This window comes from Scyliorhinus canicula, chromosome 11 (genome assembly GCF_902713615.1).
Source record: "Scyliorhinus canicula chromosome 11, sScyCan1.1, whole genome shotgun sequence".
In the NCBI taxonomy this organism is placed as follows: Eukaryota; Metazoa; Chordata; class Chondrichthyes; order Carcharhiniformes; family Scyliorhinidae; genus Scyliorhinus; species Scyliorhinus canicula.
This window is the reverse complement of record NC_052156.1, coordinates 136420358-136440243: the sequence shown is the minus strand read 5'-3', so window position 1 is coordinate 136440243 and position 19886 is coordinate 136420358. Positions and strand designations below refer to the sequence as shown.

The window sequence follows — 19886 nt, the reverse complement described above, 5'->3', positions numbered from 1 at the left end:
CTGAAACTTGTGGAACTTTTAAATTCCTTGACCTTGATACAATTTTCAGCATCCAATGAGTCCAGATAACATTTTAACCAGTCAATCCCACACACAGTAGATGTGCAGCCACTGTCCAATACAGCACAGTTAAAAGATTCTGCAACCAACACCCTCATTACCGGCGTAAAACAGCTTGTTAATAGGGCAATGCCTTCTTTCTGGTCACTATCTTTTTCCTCTTCTGACTCTTCCATGTCATGTGTCGCTTCAAATACTCTATCATAACGAGTTGGACAGTTGAAAGCATAATGATATTGAGAGTCACATCGAAAACATCGATTTATCATGCCCCGTACATTTCTGGGGTTCATCCTCCTATTGTAGGTTCTAACTGGGTTTCTTGTCTCGGTCTCCTTTTATAGTCTTGAGGCTTGTTCGTAGCCATATGATTTTGCCATCCTGTTAGTAGTGTATCTTCCATATTCTGCCTTATTGCAGGTTGACCTATTTGGGTCATCAAAGCCATTGGAATTGAATGTTTCCCCAAAATTTGTTTTAAAGCTGTTGTCATCTGTTCGATTAAGGTATCGTTATCCGTAAACGGAACTCCTGTCAAAACCAAGACCCTATCCATGTTGCTCACTCTAGCACAGTCAAGTAATTTAAAGGCCAACACAGACTGTGGAAATTCCAGCCTGTGTTTCTGCAGCCTTTTATAAAGTCTGCCAAATTCCATTATATAGTCTTCTTTCGATAAATCCTTAATTTTCCAGAACTTATCAAAATCCGACCATGCTTCATACGCACTTAACAAGTCATCTTTCTTGTAAATCTTATCCATATAAAGTAATAAAGTCACCAGACCTTCTTCTGAGTCTAACTCTTCCAACTCCAGCTCAGAAAGCACTTTGTTTCGGATTTTACTGCCATACGGTAAAGAAAGAGCCACTGCCATACCTTGCTTTCTCTTTCCTAAATCAGTCACCTTAGTCCACATAACTACCGCACTTCTCCATTGGTCGTATGATTCCCTTTCAGAAAATAAGGAAGGATAATCATATCCGGCCATCTTCGTCCTGGATTCAGCCATATATCCCCTTTTTTTTCACTCCTTGGTTTGATCTGGAAAAATTGTATCTTTCAACCCTTCACATTTACACAGCAACCATCCTCTGCTACCAGTTGTTAAACGAATGGATGCTGTGGTATGAAGAGACAAAAGTCCAGCTCCTTTTCACAAACATCTTTATTTCACTTTAACAGACTCTGCACTAAACTCAATCAACACATCACAAGATCCAGAGTCCACCTAAAGCCCCTTTACATATCAGTGTCAATCATTGAACACTTAACATAAATGAGACAATCACTCAACATTTAACATAAATGAGACAACTAATTGCATTGTCTCTTAACTCATGACTTAACAGCCTTCACTGAAGTGGGATTTTGGTCAGCCAGGTATGTGAAACCTAAAGCAGATTAGACCAAGTAAGTGATCTGAAATTGTAGTATTTGGTTAGATAGCCAGGATACCCTTTGGAAAAAATAAAATGCCCTTTTGAAGAGGTATGGCACTCTTGGTATGGTTAAAATTAAATGTAGTTGTATTTAAAATGTGCATAATCTCATTGGAACTGTTGAAGTTCTCAATGAACTGTTAAAGAACTATCAAGCTGTCAAGGAAATGTCAAAAACTATCAGGTTGCCAAGAAACTGTCAAAGAACTGTCACACTGTTGCATAACTACCAAAGAATTGTCGACCTGTCAAGGAACTGCAAAGGTGGCAAGGAATTGTCAAGCTGCAAAAGTATACTGTGTGAGTGGCATAGGCTGGCATGGGTGGTGCATAGGGATTGTGTAGTGGGTGAGGGATGAGAGCCAGAGGGCTATTTTCTATTAACTTACAGTGCTGGAGGACAGAGACAGGCCTACCACCCAGCCTGCCTCTGCACTCAGCAGCCTCCATGCTCATTCTGGTGGAAATGAGCCTGACTTCCAATCCAGCTCGCCACCCTTCCGCTATATTTAAAGGTCATGATTTGGAAATGTATTGCTGTTTCTTCATAGTTGCTGGGTTAAAATCCTGGAATTCCACACCTGACAGCACTATGGCTGTAAATACACAGACAGTTGAAGAAGGCACCTCGCCATCACGTTCTCAAGGTCAATTAAGGATGGGTGATAAATGTTGGCATTGCCCACATCCCATAAACAAATAATTTAAAAATGTGAACTCACCAGAGCTTCATACAACTATTTGATAACTTCAATCACCTCTATCCCCGCCTCTTTGGGATAAAGGCATCAATTAGCCATTTTTGTACCTGTCCTTTCAAGTGTTTTGATTTCTGCACTTGAATCCCTAAGTCTCTCTCCTCATCCATAATTCCTAGATGCCGACCGTTTAGAAAATCTATATTTCATAGGCCCAAAATGGGTGACTTCACACTTGCCCGCACTGAACTCCAACTATCACAGTTTTGCCCAACCACTTTGTAGCCTTTTCCTTCCATCTAGCCTATTTGCTGAGCTTCCTGACTTGAAATCATCAGCAAACTTAGATATACATTTTACAAATCCTTCATCTAAGACATTGTAAATATTATGAAAAGGAGAGGTGCCAGTGCACATTCCTAGGGGACACCACGAGTCATATCCTGCTAATTAGTGTGCTCTCCCTCACTCTCTGTGCCACCCACCTCTGAACCAATTACCTAGTCATAACAATAGGTTGCCTTTACTTCCATGAACATTCATTTTTGCTAACAGTTCCTTGTGTGGAACCGGTTTGAATGCCTTTTATATGTACATATAAATAGCATCCATAACAATGGCCTTATCTGGTATGCTAACCTTCATTGATCTGATTAAGCCTTGCTGTAACCGATAGCTTAATAATTAGTTTTTGCTTTTACCGCCCATCACATTCCTCCCCCAACTCCCCCCAACTTAATGTTCAACAAAGCTGCATGCTTAGCCATGAACAAGACCCTACCAAGCAAATACTTCCACGCACGTAATGTCCAATTGCCTGAACCTATTTTTGAACTGGAATAATTTTCAAGATAATGGTGAGCATAGGCTAGTGCACACTTTCTGCAGGTTATTGCAACACACATCTAGGATGAGACATTAAGAAGAATGATTTTAATCTACCCACCTGACAGAAACCAAGGCAGGTAAAATCAGCTGGATGATTTCCTGCTCATGTGCATAGATCTCACCTTTAATTTTGGTCTGTATTTTTGAGAAGGCCCTTTTTTAAATATGCAAATCATGAATCACTGACATACTCAGGCCCTGATTACATTTTTATCTCTGGCTTCAGTGGAGCAATCAGCATAGATTTTCTGCCAGCTAAAGACTTAGGAGAAAGGATTCGGGGCCAGAAGAAGTCAATTAATTGTGGAGCCAGATGGAGCTAGAGTTTTCCTGCAAACCTCAAAAGAAAGGTTTAGGAACTGCATGCCCCTGGCTCTTCCCTCTCTCTTCCCATGAAACTCCACCCCACCTGATATGACATTACGTCTTGCTGACAAGCCTGTCTTGCGGCTTGAACTTTCACACTCACTGCTAACATTTCAGATTCACCAATGGAATTCAATTGAGGCCCAGAATAAAAACTTCCAGGCCACCATTACCCAGTTTGGCCGGTGTTGCTGGTTGGGCGGGGGGGGGGGGGGGGGGGGGGTGGTCAGTGGTGGGGAAGAACAGTGGCAGTTGCTCCCTTTCATTCCTCCCTGTCCACCATCAACTGTCTGAATCCCAATCAAGGTTAAATCAGATCTATAGTTATTACAAAGAGTCTTGAAACACAAGACTATTCGATCGGAGTGTAGAAGTCCAAGAGGAGGTCTAATAGATTTTAAATAGTGTCAGAAGTTAGATGCATTGTCTTTGTGTGGAGGGTTGGAGAGCTGAATGTTTATTTCCCCCCCCCCCCCCCCCTCCTCCCCCAAGATAATGGTTAAGGGAAAGGATGTGCTCTGGGGAATGGTGTGACATGGGTTTTGGACTGCTCTGATAAAAAAGTGCCAATAGTGTCCCTTTGTGCTTTAAGTATCTATGGTTCTATCAATTTTTGCAAAAAGAGTTAACACAGGTAATATGGTTCTTAGCACTTCAAGTTTTTGGATAATGTGTACTTTTTACAATAATAGATTCCCAACCAATTTTACCCATTGTTTTTTCCGTCTGATCATTAACTAATTTAATTTCTTACCAATAAAACATTGCACTGTATTTGAACGGTCATATTACTAAATATTCTAAATATATCAGCTTCATTTCTTCTCCACCTTTTGCTCAGAGGGAATTTATAATGCCAATTTCACCAGCAATATCTCTTTAATGTTTATTACATTAGAATAATAGCTTTTGAGCTTAACTTTCAACAGATCATTAGTCAGCTTTCAGCCTCTTATTTGCAAGTATATTTTCCTTGGTTCTCATCTGTTGTTGCCATTTGACTCTCTGACAAATGAAGACAGATGAATGAATAAAATTACTGGATGGTATGAATACAAAGAACTGTACAGCTCCCGCAGACTCGGAAAGAATAATTGAACATCAAAGCAATGAAAAGAAAGTAGTAAGAGTGGCAAAAAGGGAAAATAAGAAATAATTTATGAGGGATATAAATGAACAAAGGTAATGGTTTTTAAACAAGAAAAAAGGGGTTGTTAGTGATAAGTTATACCCTTTTAAGACGGAAAGTGGTGATAATGTAATTTAAAAATCAGGAAATAGTAGGCCTTATTTTGTATTGGTATTCAGAGTAAAGGATGAGGATAAAGTACCAGAGATACAAGGATGAGTCAAAATAAATCAAGGCGAGAAACTTACTAGATGTACTTTGAAATCTGGTACAAGGGAACATATAATGCAACTAAGGACAAATGAATCTCCAGGACCTGTTGGTTTCCAACCCAGAGTAATAAAATAGGTAGATGGGGAAATTGTAAATAATGTAGGCCTGATCTTCCAAAACTCTCTTGATTAAGGAACTGTCCACTTAGATTGGAAGATTGTTAATGTCACTCTCGTGTTTAAGAGTAGAAAAGATAAACTGAGAAATTATAGAACTTTTAGCATGTTGATTGCAGGGAGGAATTGAGAATCCTTTATTAGGGACAGAGTGACCTAGCATTTAAACAAATATCCGCTGATCAGAGAAGTTTGTATAGGTTTGCAAAGGGCAGTTGTGTCTAATGAAACTCGGGCCAGGATTTTCCAGCTTCGTCTGCTGCAGGGATTTTGGAGCCCTGCTGAAAGTCAGTGAACATTTGGCAGGCCCGCTGCCGTCCCCACAGTGGGACTTGACAATCCCTGCTGAGGTGAATTCTTTCAGAATGTATCTGAAGTAGTAGACTCGGGCATGTTGAAACATGTTCTATACAAGGGCTACCTGACATCATTCCAATAGGTTCCACATAAAAGACTGTTAACAAAAATAATAATATATGGATTTGGATGCAACCTACTGACCTGGGTGAAGCAATCAGTTACGAGGTATGAAATAGAAAATAGGGATATTGTGTATATAGCCTAATTGGCAGAATTTGACTGGCGGTATCTCCTAGTGATCTATATTGGCTCCTCAGCTATTCACTGCGTTTATAAATGACTCAGGTGAAGGATTGGAGAGTCACGTACAAACGTTTGCTGATGTCATGAAGTTAAATAGCAGAGTAAATAGTATAGATGGGAACAGAGGGCGGGATTCTCCGACCCCCCGCTGGGTCGGAGAATCGCCCGGGGCCGGCGTCAATCCCGCCCCCGCCGTGTCCCGAATTCTTCGCCACGGGATTCGGCGGGGGCAGGAATCACGCCGTGGCGGTCGGAGGGTCCCCCACGGCAATTCTCCGGCCTGCGATGGGCCAAAGTCCCGCCGCTGACAAGCCTCTCCCGCCGGCGTGGATTAAACCACCTACCTTACCGGCGGGATTGGCGGCGCGGGCGGGCGCCGTGGTCCTGGGGGGTGGCACATGGCGATCTGACCCCGAGGGATGCCCCCACGGTGGCCTGGCCCGCGATTGGGGCCCACCGATTGGCGGGCGGGCCTGTGCCGTGGGGGCACTCTTTTTCTTTCGCCTTCGCCATGATCTTCACCATGGTAGAGGCGAAGAGACTCCCTCCCCTGCGCATGCGCTGGTATGACGTCAGCAGCTGCTGATGCTCTGGCGCATGCGTGGACTTACACCGGCCAGTGAAATCATTTCGGCCCCGGCTGGCGTGGCGCCAAAGGCCGTTCACGTCAGCCGGCGGAGCGGGAACCACACCGGTGTGGGCCTAGCCCCTCAATGTGAGGGCTTGGCCCCTAAAGATGCGGAGACGTCCGCACCTTTGAGGGGGCCCGACACCGGAGTGGTTCACGCCACTCCAACACACCGGGACCCCCCGCCCTGCTGGGTAGGGGAGAATCCCGGCCAGAAGTTGCAAAGGGACATTAATAGATTAGGTAAATGGGCAAAACTGTGGCAGATGGAGTTCAACATGGGAGGTGTAAGCTCAACCACTATTTTGCTTTGTGGTGGATTGAAAACAAAAAGGGACTACCTTAAAATTACAGCTTGGGCAATCAAAGGAAATGTCTGGCACTTGTGCACACACAGGGTAATTGGAAATTTGAAACACCTTGCCCTCAACAATGCTGTTAAGACGAGGGCTGAAATTCTTTGGCTGTTCGCTGGCGGCAGGATTCTCTGGTCCCACTGTCAGTGCACCGCTGCCCGTGGGTTTCCCGGCAGCGTGGGGTGGTTTCAATGGGAATTCCCATTGACAGAGGTGGGAACAGAGAATCCTGCTGCCAGTGAGTGGCTCCCCACCGCAGAGAAACGCATGGCTGGGAGACAGGAGAATCCCTCGATCAACTGAGTCACCACCAGTCAGCTCTCCCCCTCAAAGCAGAAAACAGCCTATGATCTGGACTATGGCAACTTAGCCTTGCCTTAATTTTTTTGTTTTAAATGCTTCAGATCAATGTATCATTTTAAAAAATAAATTTAAGAGTACCCAATTATTTTCTTTTTCCAATTAAGGGGCAATTTAACATGGTCAATCCACCTAACCTGTACATATTTTGGGTTGTGGGGGTGAAACCCATGTAGACACAGGAAGAATGTGCAAACTCCACACAGACAGTGACCCAGGGCCGGGATTGAACCCGGGTCCTCAGCACCATTGGCAGCAGTGTTAACCACTGCGCCACCGAGCCGGCCTCAGACCAATGTATCATACCGGACAATCATTCCAGATGGATAACTGGCAAAAGGCATATGTACCACTATACAGGATCACAAATTTTACTGAATGAACAATCATCCAGGACTTCAGAGATTACAGCTGGCCTCAAACTCCCAGACTTTGCAAGATTGTTCCCTTAAGAATGCGGCCTCTGACTCACAGACTTGTGCAATTTTCACTAATAGCAAAACGAGTAGATTTGCCACAGAACAACAGCTTGCATTTCTAAAGTATTTTAATGTGGTATAACACCCCTTTCATCGGACAGTAAATGCACAAAAACTGAGGCAGAGGATGAGAAATTAGTATAGACAACAAAAAGGTTGGTGAAAGAGATTTTAAAGATTGTCCTAAAGAAGAAAGGAGAAGCGGGGAGGCGGAGGGCTTTAGGGATATAATTCTAGAGTTTTAGGGCCTAGACAGATGAAGACACAGCCACCAATCGTGGGGTGAAGGAAAAGATAATTGACAAATTGGGAAATACAGTCTTCAGTGGCATGTAGGGGCAGAGGGTGCAGATATAGGGAGGGACAAGGCCATCTATAATTTACAATGCAGAACGAGGCCATTTGGCCCATTGAGACTGCAAAGAGCACCCCACTTAAGCCCATGCCTCGACCTTATCCCCATAACCCAGTAACTCCACCTAACCTTTTTTGGACACTAAGGGCAATTTATCATGGCAAAACCACCTAACCTGCACATCTTTGGACTATAGGAGGTAACCGGAGCACCCGGAGGAAACCCACGCAGACACGGAGAGAACGTGCAGACTCTGCACAGACAGTGATCCATGCCAGGAATCAAACCTGGGACCCTGGCGCTGTGAAGCAACTGTGCTATCACTGTGCTACCACGCTGCCCATGGAGTGCCTTGAAGATGAGGGTGTGAATCTTAAAGTGGAGGTATTCAACAACAGGTGGCCAAAGCAGGTCAGTGAGCACAGGGCTGATGACTGAATGGGACTTTATCCAAGTTAGAATATGACCAGCAGAGTTCTGGATGAGCTTAAAATGATTGAGAGTGGAAAATAAGAGGCTAACCAAGAGAACTTGGGAAATGAAATAGGAGGCATGACATTCCCACGATAAACACTAATTAACAATTTGATCGAAATGAGGATGCTTAAATGCCACCTTGAATGAGGCAAATATCAAGTACATGTGGCTATCCTTATGGAGACCCACCTGGCAATACCATGAAGGAAAAATCTGAATAGCACCAGAAATGGAGTGTTTGTTTAAGATTGCTGAACTGTTGCTCCAGCTTGCCCTGTTTATTGAAAGCTCGCTTTCTGCGAGTGAATGGGGAATCGAGTATCAAGCACCTGATTTAAAGGCAACCTGCATCCCTTAAAGGGGAGATGGATTTTGGCTACAGTCAGCTGAATAAAAGTTCTGCAGGTGAAATGACAGATGAGGGTGCTGTTAGAAGGCTGCCCACTTTCTCGATGGTGATTTGGAAGTGACCAAGAGGAAGAAGCTGCTCTTTCCTGTCAGATGGAAGATTGGTGCTAAGGTAAGTTTCCAGTAGTCAGAGGTTGCAGAGCAAATCATTGCAAGAAGTATTTTACTCAAGACCAGGATGCAGTGCTACATGTTCAGCGACATGGCCTGAGCTGCTATGGTAAGAATCCTACTCACATCTCTCTTGGTCTCCTCGTAACTCAGCACCATCGTTAGCCCCAGCACTGGTAAGCTTTCCTTGCCTCACTTCTCATCATTCTCTACATAGCAACACAGTGGTGGACTTTGTTTGGTTGCTTTACCCACTGCACCTGCTACTGTCCCCAAAAATTACTCCCCTCACCCCTCCCATTTGAGTATCTATCACCCTGGGGAAGCAGCTTATGAAAATACGTGACTAGACAAATGAGCATGGAAGACAGGAAGTAAAGTTTTACATTTGGGTAAGTAATAGTTTTCTTATGAATCAGTTGGTGTTGCCCAGCTGTTATTTTTGCAATGGCGTTGGTATTCCAGGTGAGGGCACACATAAGCTGGGTTCTAGTTGGAAGGATTGCTGGTGCCCTGGTGGAGGGGATGGGGAGGTGCGAATTAAATGGAAATGTTCATTACCGTCTTGCGTGTGCAAAGCTATGACAGCTGTAATCATTTATGATCATTACTCTTCTGGTTCATCCTCAGGTAACTGTCATCTTCTGCATCTTATTCCACAATTTATTCTTCCTCAATTGGATATCCTTGGGTTCTTTTCTTCGCAGGTCAAAGTTGTGGAGAATTTAGGCAACCGTAGCGATTCTGGAAACCTTTCTGGAACTCTAATGACTAGACCCTCGAGATGTGTCCAGGTAGTGGAACCTCAACTTTAGAACATCAATGGTTTGTGCCCAATCAGAGCACTGAGTGAATTGCGGCATTGATTGTAGCATATTTGCAAAAAATGAAAGTTGCCTTGGTCCCCAAGGACCATAGGCTGCTTTCTCCTTTTGAGAGACAGCTGATTGGTGGTGATTTAACCTGAGGGTCACCACACCTCAGGTGAGGGGCAAGGTTGAGAAGGCGAGGGCCTTCTTGAATAAACTCAGCTGGTACAGGAATTGAACCCACGCTGTTGGCGTCACGCTGCATCATGAACCAGCCATCCAGCCAACATAACATATTTAACATCTCTGCTGAGGCTCCTATCAAGAGTCATGAGGCAAACAGTCATGAGACACTTTAAAAGAATTATATAATGGGATGTTGGCTTTGCTGTCTAGGCCAGCATTTATTGCCCATCTCTAATTGCCCTTGAGAAGTTGGTCGGGCGCAGCCTTCTTGAACTGCTCCTGGCTATGTTGTGTAGGTACACCCACAGTCTTGTTAGGGAGGAAATTCCAGGGTTTTGACCAGTGACAGTGAGGGAATGGCAAAATAGCTCCAAGCCAGGTTTTGTGTGTGGTTGGAGGAAAACGTCCAGATGATGGTGTTCCCATCTATCTGCTGCCCTTGTCCCTCCAGGTGGTACAGGTTGCAGGTTTGGAGGGTGCTGTTGAAGGATCCTCGGTGAACTGCTGCAATGCATCTTGTAGATGGTACACACTGCTGTTATTGTGCATTAGAGGTGGGGGGGGGGGGGGGGAGGGTTGAATATTTAGCATGGTGTATGGGGTGCCAATTAAGCGGACTGCTTTGTACTGAATGATGTTGAGCTTCTTGAGTGTTGTTAGAGCTGTACTCATCCAGGCCAGTGGAGAGTATTCCTTCACACTCCGGACTTGTGCCTTGTAGATGGTGGACAGGCTTTGTGATGTCAGGAAGTGGGTTACTCATCACAGGATTCCCAGCCTCTGTCCTCCTCTTGTAGCCACAGTATTTGTATGGTTGATCCTGTTTAATTTCTGGTTAATGGTAACCCTCAGGATAATGTAAGATATCCTGACACCCAATATTCTGGACAAAAATAGATGGAGAATTGAGGCTGGCACAGCGCAAAGGTGAATCTGGTACTCCCACAATGCAATTTGGAAAAGGCTACTTCACCAGTTGAATAGCCCTTTTCAAAATATTTAATAAGGCCAGCGTTATGTACAGGCAGATACTCGGCATGACAAAATGTTACTGTTTGCTGCACTTCTGTGGGGTGTGCAAGATTGCAAATTAATATTCACCAATATGGTATTCGATTTTTGCCCAAAAATGGGCGCAACAATTTCCAGTTCATCTCCAGTAACCGTGCAATAACAACACAATCTAAGACCCCTTACCTCACCCCCTCTCAAATGTCCGTCTAAAGGCACAGCTAGAAAACTGTCTTGACCACTTCAATATATATGAATTATGAACATACAATCTAGAAAACAGAAATTAAAGCTATACCTGTAGTTACATAAGACATCATGTACATGTTTATTACATTTGGCTATGTATGTTAATCATCACACTCTGCATGAATTCAATATGAAATTAACCAAAATGAAGAGAGTAATATATATTTTTTCAATCCAATTATAGATCAATCTTTGTCAATAAATCAGGCAAAACAAATTGATGTGAAAGCATCTTTTATTTATTAAAATGACAACGACTTAATAACTATATTTTATACTTCAAGGTCTCACCTGCTGGAAACTGGATGTCTGTTTGAGACCTTTGTGAATAGCAGTTGGGAAGAGAAGTTTGAAATTGATTCCATATTTTGATGAAAGAATGGTGGGGTGTTGGGGCTGCGGTAAGCAGCACTTGATGTATGTACATCAGGGAAGGCAGGTTTCCATGATCTCCTCAGAGATTTGTGCTAGTTCTTGCAAGAATGAAATGCTCAGACAAGGCCTCACAATAATTTACTAATATGTGATATAACTTTGCAATTGATGCTCCAATCTTTGCTCCAGATTGGACTGCAATACCTTTCGCACAAGGTCGGCCTATAATCAGAGTCAGTACAGTTTGAGTACATTTATCATAAAACTAGGTGTTGCTAAGAATTTTATTTTAGTCCATATGTTAGTTAACATAGCTCAACTAGATGTCGGTCAGCACAGTGGCATAGTGGTTAGCACTACTGCCTCACAGCGCCAGCGGCCAGGGTTCAATTCCGACCTCGGCTGACTGTGTGGAGTTTGTACATTCTCCCTGTGTCTGCGTAGTTTCCTCCATGTCTGCTGGTTTCCTCCCACGGTCCCAAAGATGTACAGATTAGGTGGATTATCCATGATAAATTGTCTCGTGAGTGTCCAAAAGGTTATGGGGACAGGGCTGGATGTGGGCCTGGGTGGGGTGCTCCTTTGGAGGGTTGGTGCAGACGTGATGGGCTGAATGGCCTCCTCTGCACTGTAGGGATTCTATGATTTCAGCCTTCTGGAATCCAACACTCCCCCAAATCTCAGAGATGCAGCCTTAATCTGTAATGCTCTGAGTGTTCAACAAAAGCTTGTAAATCCACAACTTAGTCCTCCTGACCTGAAATGAATGCAGTCTTGCTCCATAGGCATTGTTAGATCCTCTATGCCAGTTAAGTGATCATACAGAGGTGCTACAGCAGGAACCACACTTGCTGTGTTGGTGCTTGTGGTATAGGTGTTCATTTTTTTGCAGTGCATGGTGGAAAAGGGGACACTGCATCATTCCAATTGATCCATCTCATCTGTAGAGGCAATAAAGGTATCACAAGTATATAATAATTATACAAAAAAAATATGGCTATCAGTAGAAAACTACTGCATCAAATGAAAGCTGATTAATTGCATTTGTTTAAAATTCACGACAGTCCAATTAATATTAGTGTCGACAGAGACAGATACTTTGGGAAGGCACTTACCAACTCTATTGTGTTCTTTCCACAAACTCTCCACTCCATTTCAAAGTTACCAAGTTGAGTAACTCACCCTCCTCTCATCTGGTGCGAGTTCCTTTCCTTGTTCTTTTCCTCGTTCAGGATCTTTTCTGGTTGGTTGGTTGATGAGTGAACGTAATCTTCTGCTTTGTTTATTCAAATTATTAAACCATTCCAGATAATGTATTTTTCCCTTTTGCTATTAGCAACTGTGCTCAGCTACCTAGCAACTCTTTTGATGCTGAACAATTCGATTCAGTATTGTTCCACAATAGACAACCTTCAGGCCATAGCAAAGCCTCTTTGACCATGTATCTTCCATTTACCTCTGTAATGCCTTGATTAGATACAATTGGTATTCTCTAAATATTTAGGCCAACTGCAACACTAAAGAGTGCTTTGGGGTCAACAGCTTTATTCTCAGTGCATTGACGCATGCAACAATGGTTGTTCATATTCGAGGGTAGCATGACAGTTTACTGCTAACAATAAGATACACTGGACTGAAAAATGCAGCTATGGGCTACAGAGAATCAATTCCCACCCAAAGTATTATTTATGCGTGTAAGTTAAATAGAATCCTGGAGATACATCAATCAATGAATATCACTCTTATGTTTGAGTCATAATAATTTATTCAATAAACCTTTTGATTACATGAGCATAGAATCTATAATTTTCCGCCAATACAATCTTTGCTTTTCAACCAATAAACAAATTCTTCTTAGTTTAAGAGCATATACTCAAGATAATTTATTTCCTTTGATTTATTCTCGTCCATTTTCATATTTAACAGTATGATCGCCAATCTGATTTATCCTTCACCATTCACCAACCTGAGAACAGTTAGCCATGCTTCATTTTACAGGACTATTGCTCCCGTCACAAAAATGCAGATTAATCACTTGTGGGGCCAAGCCAGTTGGCGCTCCTGATGTACATCCAACATCAAGAACTGGGAAAATATCAGGCAGGCTAGTCCCCTTCCTCAAGACTGACAGAAATATCCAACATTAATCCCACAAACACCCATGCACATGAGGGTCAAGCTGAAAAATAGGAGCACAGCAGCACCGCCTGCACAAATAAAACAAACAAACCTAATAATGCACCAAGTAAGACAGGTCCTGTGCATCCGATTGCTACCTCCAACTCCATGTTGCTTTACCCTGAAGTTCACTGTGAATTCAAATCCTAGCATGACAAGTTATGAAACTGAATTCAATACATTTGCTATTACCAGAAGGTGTCCACGAAACTTTGGCTGGCTTGTTGCAAAACAAACTCCAATTAGTTCACTAATGTTCTTTGGGTATAGAGATCTGTCATGCCTGTCTAGTCTTTACCAGTTCCACATTATGTGGCTGGCACTCCCTGCCCCATGAGCAGTAAGTGTTGTCTCACCTGGATTACTCATGTCCCAAAGACATGGACAATGTCTGTACAAATATACGCAGAATTGTCAATGTACCCTTCTGTGAAAGGTAGGCTAAGAAAATAGACAAAAACAACACAAGTCTGTGAACCAGTATGTAATCATTCTTGCCTCTTCTAAATGTTCATTGCTTGGCTATTGATGGTTAAATTATGGACTGCTTTCTTATTTGGAGGTTAATGATTGGCTTCATGACATAAAGCTCACAAAAATAAAAACAATTAAATGGAACATGCTTGGAATCAAAGTACTGTGATGTCTCCTATCAGCTTTTCCTGTCTGTGAAAGAATGAGATGAGCAGAGAAATATAAACGTTTACACTGAGGGGATCGGTTTTCGTTACTTAATAACATAACATGCTTAATTACAGAGAGATTTTCTGTGTAGTTCAAGTGGCACTTTAGACCTAGGATAAACAGCAACTGACGACTGACTTAATTTTTAAATTAATGAGAAATTGTTTTATTTTAATGTAGTCTTTAAATTTTAATCTAAAAAGCATTGGTGTATATATCTTAATGAAGTCTTAAAGTGTATATCTTAGTAAAATGTGTTTAACGAAACAGTCCTTGAAGGAAGAAGTGCATGATTCTTACCCCACTTAATGAGTGCATTTGCTAGTGTTGCTTTAAATGGCCACTTTTCACTGAAGGGCTTTGTCATCCTATTTTCTATTACAAACAAAATAATTATGTCAATTGCCTGAGAATGCGTCACTTACACAAATCTTTTCAGAACAAAAATTAATTCAGGAGTCTTCCTCCTACACTTTCTCAAATATAAGTACATTTGGCAAATACTTTTCATGATGCGGATCTGGCACGCTGGGGTTAAAAACACTAAAATCACACTAGGGCACTGTTCTTAGGTGTGTTCTGATGGGCTGTGCGTTTCAGTAGCTTGATATAAACATACCTTAAGCACACCCTGCATTCTCTAAAACAGTTTCACTAGGGCGGGCTTGAGACGTGTAACCCAGCAGTCGACGTTTAATCCTATTCCTTTACAGTGGCACCTCGGCCACAGCCTGCTCATTTTGAAGGTCAGGTGCCAAGAATCAAAAGTCCCAATGAAAGTTCTAAATAACGGGGCGGGGCGGGTGGCGAGAAAACGTCTCAAAGGACATAAGATTCGAGTGAATCGTGAATGTGGCTGCGGCTGCTTCACAGGATCCTCCCTTATGCATCACAAACCAAAATATACAAGAGAAATGGCCGGGAATGCCGCCCCAGTGCAACAGTTTTAAAATGATTGTCAATGGGTTCTGCACTTCTCGAATCTTCTTACCTGCAAAATTTTTAGTGAATACCAATGTTACTAAGAGGATGGGGATAATGACAGTCCCGATGGACACTACTCTGTCGAAGGGCAGTTCTAGCTTTAGTTGAACCATGAAGGCTGCAAAGGGCGAACCTTTCTCATCTTGCTGCCCCGGAAGGATCAGCTCCTTGAGCTTTTCTCCAGCTAATAGCGCAGTAGCCATGTCTGGTTGGTGATCTATGATGTTGTGCATTCGTCACCGAGTGCAGATATGATCCCTACAACCGCCTTGCGCTGGATCCCTCCTTTCCACTGATTTCCCGAAAGATCGCTTTCTGTTAACACATTAAAAAAAAGCATCATGTTCAGATATGCAGATTGTGACACAAGCCGAAATATCAATGGGGAGGGGGGGGGGGAGGAGAATTAGCACTTAACCCATCCGTCAATTAGCTGAAAACACTACATCATTGCACCAACACACTCCACATCGTTCAGTTGCAGTACAGCACGATCTGACCCCTCCCTGATTTAATTCATCAAATGTCACTGAAACAGTAGTTTTACTGACAATAGCAACATACAAAAGTGTGGAAGGAAGAGAATCCGACTATCCCCTGCTCCCTGTAGCAACATATCGTCCAAACAACCCCCCCCCCCCCCCCCCACACACACACACACGCACACATACACCAGAAACTGTTGTAGCTGTCATACATTCAACTTCAAAAATGGGCTCACCGAGACTCTGAATCAAAAGTGTTCAAATCTTCAGCGGCGACATTCTTTGATGAGCACAAAATGAGCAAAGCCTTCACCACTGTGACTGGAATTTACATTGAGAAAACGATGCTCGGAGTTTGCCACTTGCCCTCATCGTTGAGAAATCCACAGTGTGTGTGTTTCTTCAAACCTCTCTTCCAGATGGTGCAGCCGCCTTCTCTTTTACCTGACAACTTTCAGCCAGACCGTCCGACGGAGGGGAGCGGAGGGGGGTGGGGGGCAAATAGTTGGCGAAGGGGCGAGCGAGGTGCAGAGGAGCGGGAGCGGCGACTGGAAGCAGCGGGCGGCGGGGGGGGGGGGGGGGGGGGGGGGGCTGCTGCAGAGCGCGCGCCACTGGACTTCAGCACCATAGCCAGCTCCTAGCGCAGCGCCTGCTGTCCCTTCACTGCTGCGGACCGCGCGGGGTTAAACACGTGAAACTGCAGCGGAACCAAGCATTCCGCCGCCGTGCAGGGCGCCAATAATAATCTGTCCTCACATCAGTCAGTGAATCATCCGCGGCGTCAAAGGCTCGCCATGTGCCGTGCACTCTCCCAACAAATCGCTTTGCATCTGCTCCCGTTCGACGTGATTCAAGCTGGGTGGCTGCTGGAGTGTTTTTGTTTCAATTTTTTTTAAATGAACATGAAAGCACGTTTGTGGAAAACGCAGTCAGGCTGGTTTCCAGGGAACGACATGCCTGACTCATGACGTGCCTTCTCGCTATGTTTGCTATTCCAGTCAGAAAACGCACCCGCCGATATGAAAACATTTCTTATTATTTTTTTCTTCTTTGTCTTGACAAACACACGAATTTGCATCGACGACGTTCAAGCGCGTAATGCACACGTCGGGCTTTCCGTACGACGAATTAACAGTTCACACCTTTCTATCAGTGTTCACAGTGCTCTGGGGCACAGCTTCTAAAGCCATAACCCCCCTTGTCATTGTCACTTCCGTGTTTACAAAGAAAAATCTTTAAAGATTTTTTTTTGGGGGGGGGGGGGGCAAAATTGAATTGGATTAGATTCATCTGCCCCCCCCCCCTTCCCCCCTTTTGAGGTGCTGCGCCCCCCCCCCCCCCCCCGTCGAGATGCAGGCAACGCACAAACTTTGTACTAATTGAAATGATGCTGACGTGCAGCCCAGCGCCAAACCTGCTTCTGAATGGTTGCAACAGCTCAGCAGGGGCCCCAACACTTCTGTGTGGGGTGAACACCACTTAAAGCCAGCCTGCACTCAAAATGCATTCCGGCAGCAGCAGGATTCGGAAATGTTTAACAAGAAGCCTCTGTGAGGCAGGAAGATGATTGGAAATGGCGAACTGTGGCATAGTGGTATTGTCACTCGATTAGTAAACCAGAGACTCCGGGTAATGTTCTGGGGACCCAGGTTCAAATCTCATCATTGCAGATGGTGAAATTTGAATTCAATAAAATTCTGGAATTAAAACTCTTAACAATGACCATGTTGATCTTGTTCACTAACATCCTTTAGGGAAGGAAATCTGCCGTCCTTACCTGGTCTGGCCTACATGTGACTCCAGATCCACAGCAACGTGGTTGACTCTTAACTGCCCCCTCAAGGACAATGAGGGATGGCAATAAATGCTGGCCCAGCCAGTGACGTCCATTCCCATGACCGAATAAAAAAAAATGGTGCCCCCGGGGTCAGGGAGAATACGCCCAGCTTTTCCGAAAGAGGATGCAGGAGGTGTAGTGAATGGGAGAGAGGTTCTCTTTCCTCAGGCTGGCAGTGGCCAATGCCAGCAGAATAGCTCTGAGAAATGAGATGCAGTACAGGAAGAAGTTTAATGATGACATGAGTGGTCAAGGTCAGTGAATGCACCCTTACAAGTGAATCACTGTTCTCACAACGCTGCATGTGCCACGACCCCTTCATTCGCCTCTGCAGCACTCACACAATTTACCCAAACAAAACCCATCCACTTATACTTATTTATTTCATTGTTTCATCCTCAACCTAATGCATTGAGCACTGCTACATGTCTGTACCAATATCATGGCTTGTATATCATGCCAGCCATTTAACTCTGACATGTCCATCACCCAATCACATTACATCACACTCACTGCCAAACTTTCCTCTCTCTTGGAGGGTAAGTATGAACATAATGGGATGGAGCAGCACCTATCCGATGGGGAATGGGACATCACTTCACCCCTTTGGAGGAGATAGTTCTGACAGTCATTGGAGAGGCTGAAGCTACGGAGAATGACAATATTTTCCTACCTAATTCATCTTCTCAAATTCCATTTCACCTCATCCTTCACTTTCTTTTGAGCTACAAGCTGTAGATGGTGGCAGGATTCACCTGCTGCTTCCCCTTCCCTCATCGCAATCCTACCTGTGCGTCTTCATCCTTTCAGATACCCAAGAACTACTGCCTGATCAAGCGCTGAAACAGGGTTGCGACGTGCAAGAGGAAAGGGACACTGATGAAGAAGAAACATCAGACTGAATTTAATGGCCATCGTCATTGGGGTCATCCATTGGACGGAAAGCCGCTAACATGCTGGTCATTTCCAGGAGCCCCAATGGGAGTAAATCCTAATACTGTAGGACACTCACCTGTCTGTCATTGGGGTTGCCAGTGCCTTCAGGATGTGGATCCCTCCTCCAAGGGCTGATGAATAATTAGAGAGCTGTCAGCTCTTCGGGACCAGCAGTGCCATTGTCAGGTGCTGCTGGTACTACACGAATCCCAGGACAATCAAAGGTTATGGAGGCCCCTGAATGCAGATAAATAAATGGCCTCGCTGGGGTCAGTCAGACAGGTTCAGCAATGGGGGTGGATGTGATGTTGGTGTGGAGGGCAGGGGTGTTTTCCACAGGAAGGGTGGAATTTGCTGCCAGCACTGCCCTCAATGGGGCACAGGGTGCCCAAACTGTGAGTCCCACACAGCTTGCAGACAAGCCCAGCAGGATGTAGCTGTCGGCTTGACCACATGGTGTGACCTCCCACCACAGTCAGTGGCACAAAACCAGCTTCTGCAGGATGCGGGCCCTAATCTCCAATCAGCACCTTTCTGCCTGACTAAATGCTCACTTCCTCTCGACTCCCAGCCCAGTGCCCATGGTAGGGAGTGGGGTGGTGGAGGAGGGGGCATTAATATCCACCCATTGGTCTTTTTTCTGGGTTGGCATCCAAGATGGGTCATGTCAGGACTAAGACGGTCAAGAAAGCCGCCCGAGTGATCATCGAAAAGTATATTACCCGCCTCGTCAATGACTTCCACACCAACAAGAGGGTCTGCGAGGAGATTGCCATCATCCCCAGCAAGACACTTTGCAACAAAATTGCAGGGTATGTGACACACTTAATGAAGCAAATTCAGCGTGGGCCTGTCAGAGCCATCTCCATCAAACTGCAGGAAGAAGAGCGGGAGAGGAGGGATAACTATGTCCCAGAGGTTTCCGCTCTGGATCAAGAGATGATTGAGGTGGACCCAAACACCAAGGAGATGCTGAAGCTGCTGGACTTTGGCAACTTGTCCAATCTGCAGGTCACACAGCCTTCGGTAGGAATGGCCTTCAGGAATCCAAAAGTCTAAAGTTTATTTGTACTACAATGTTTTATCATTAAAAAAAGCCAAAAGTGAAAAAATAATATCCATCCATTGTTAATTGATCACATATTCATATGTAATAGTTCTACTATTATTTCTCTCCAGGCAAAGTAAATTCATTCAGTTAAACTTATTGTTAGTCTTAAACTCGACTATGAAAAGCAAATTACTGCAGATGCTGGAATCTGAAAGTAAAAGAGAAAATGCTGGAAAATCTCAGCAGGTCTGGCAGCATCTGTAAGAGATTTTCCAGCATTTTCTCTTTTGGTGTTATATTAGCCATTTTCCAATCTGGGACCCTCCCTGACTCTAGTGGTATCTGCAAGATG

At 44.2% G+C, this 19886-nt stretch overlaps 2 protein-coding genes across 4 annotated transcripts in view; one reads left to right on the top strand and one right to left on the bottom strand.

Annotated features, from left to right (window-relative positions):
* panx2 (pannexin 2) overlaps positions 1–16269 on the bottom strand; it is a 66993-nt gene extending 50724 nt beyond the window's left edge. The window contains exons 1-3 of one of the 3 annotated variants that reach the window (XM_038811443.1): positions 15947–16269; positions 15233–15540; positions 14542–14616 (exon numbers count right to left, since the gene is read on the bottom strand). In XM_038811443.1, the coding sequence (XP_038667371.1) occupies positions 14542–14616; positions 15233–15458 (301 nt within the window). In that variant the 5' untranslated portion in view covers positions 15459–15540; positions 15947–16269. The remainder of the gene's footprint in view (positions 1–14541; positions 14617–15232; positions 15541–15946) is intronic. The other 2 variants (XM_038811445.1, XM_038811444.1) reach the window with 2 other exon arrangements.
* Positions 16270–19133: 2864 nt separating this feature from the next.
* LOC119973670 (40S ribosomal protein S17-like) lies at positions 19134–19579 on the top strand. The gene has a single exon (XM_038812054.1). The coding sequence runs from the start codon at positions 19141–19143 to the stop codon at positions 19540–19542; it is 402 nt and encodes a 133-aa protein (XP_038667982.1). The 5' UTR covers positions 19134–19140; the 3' UTR covers positions 19543–19579.
* Positions 19580–19886: the final 307 nt, after the last annotated feature.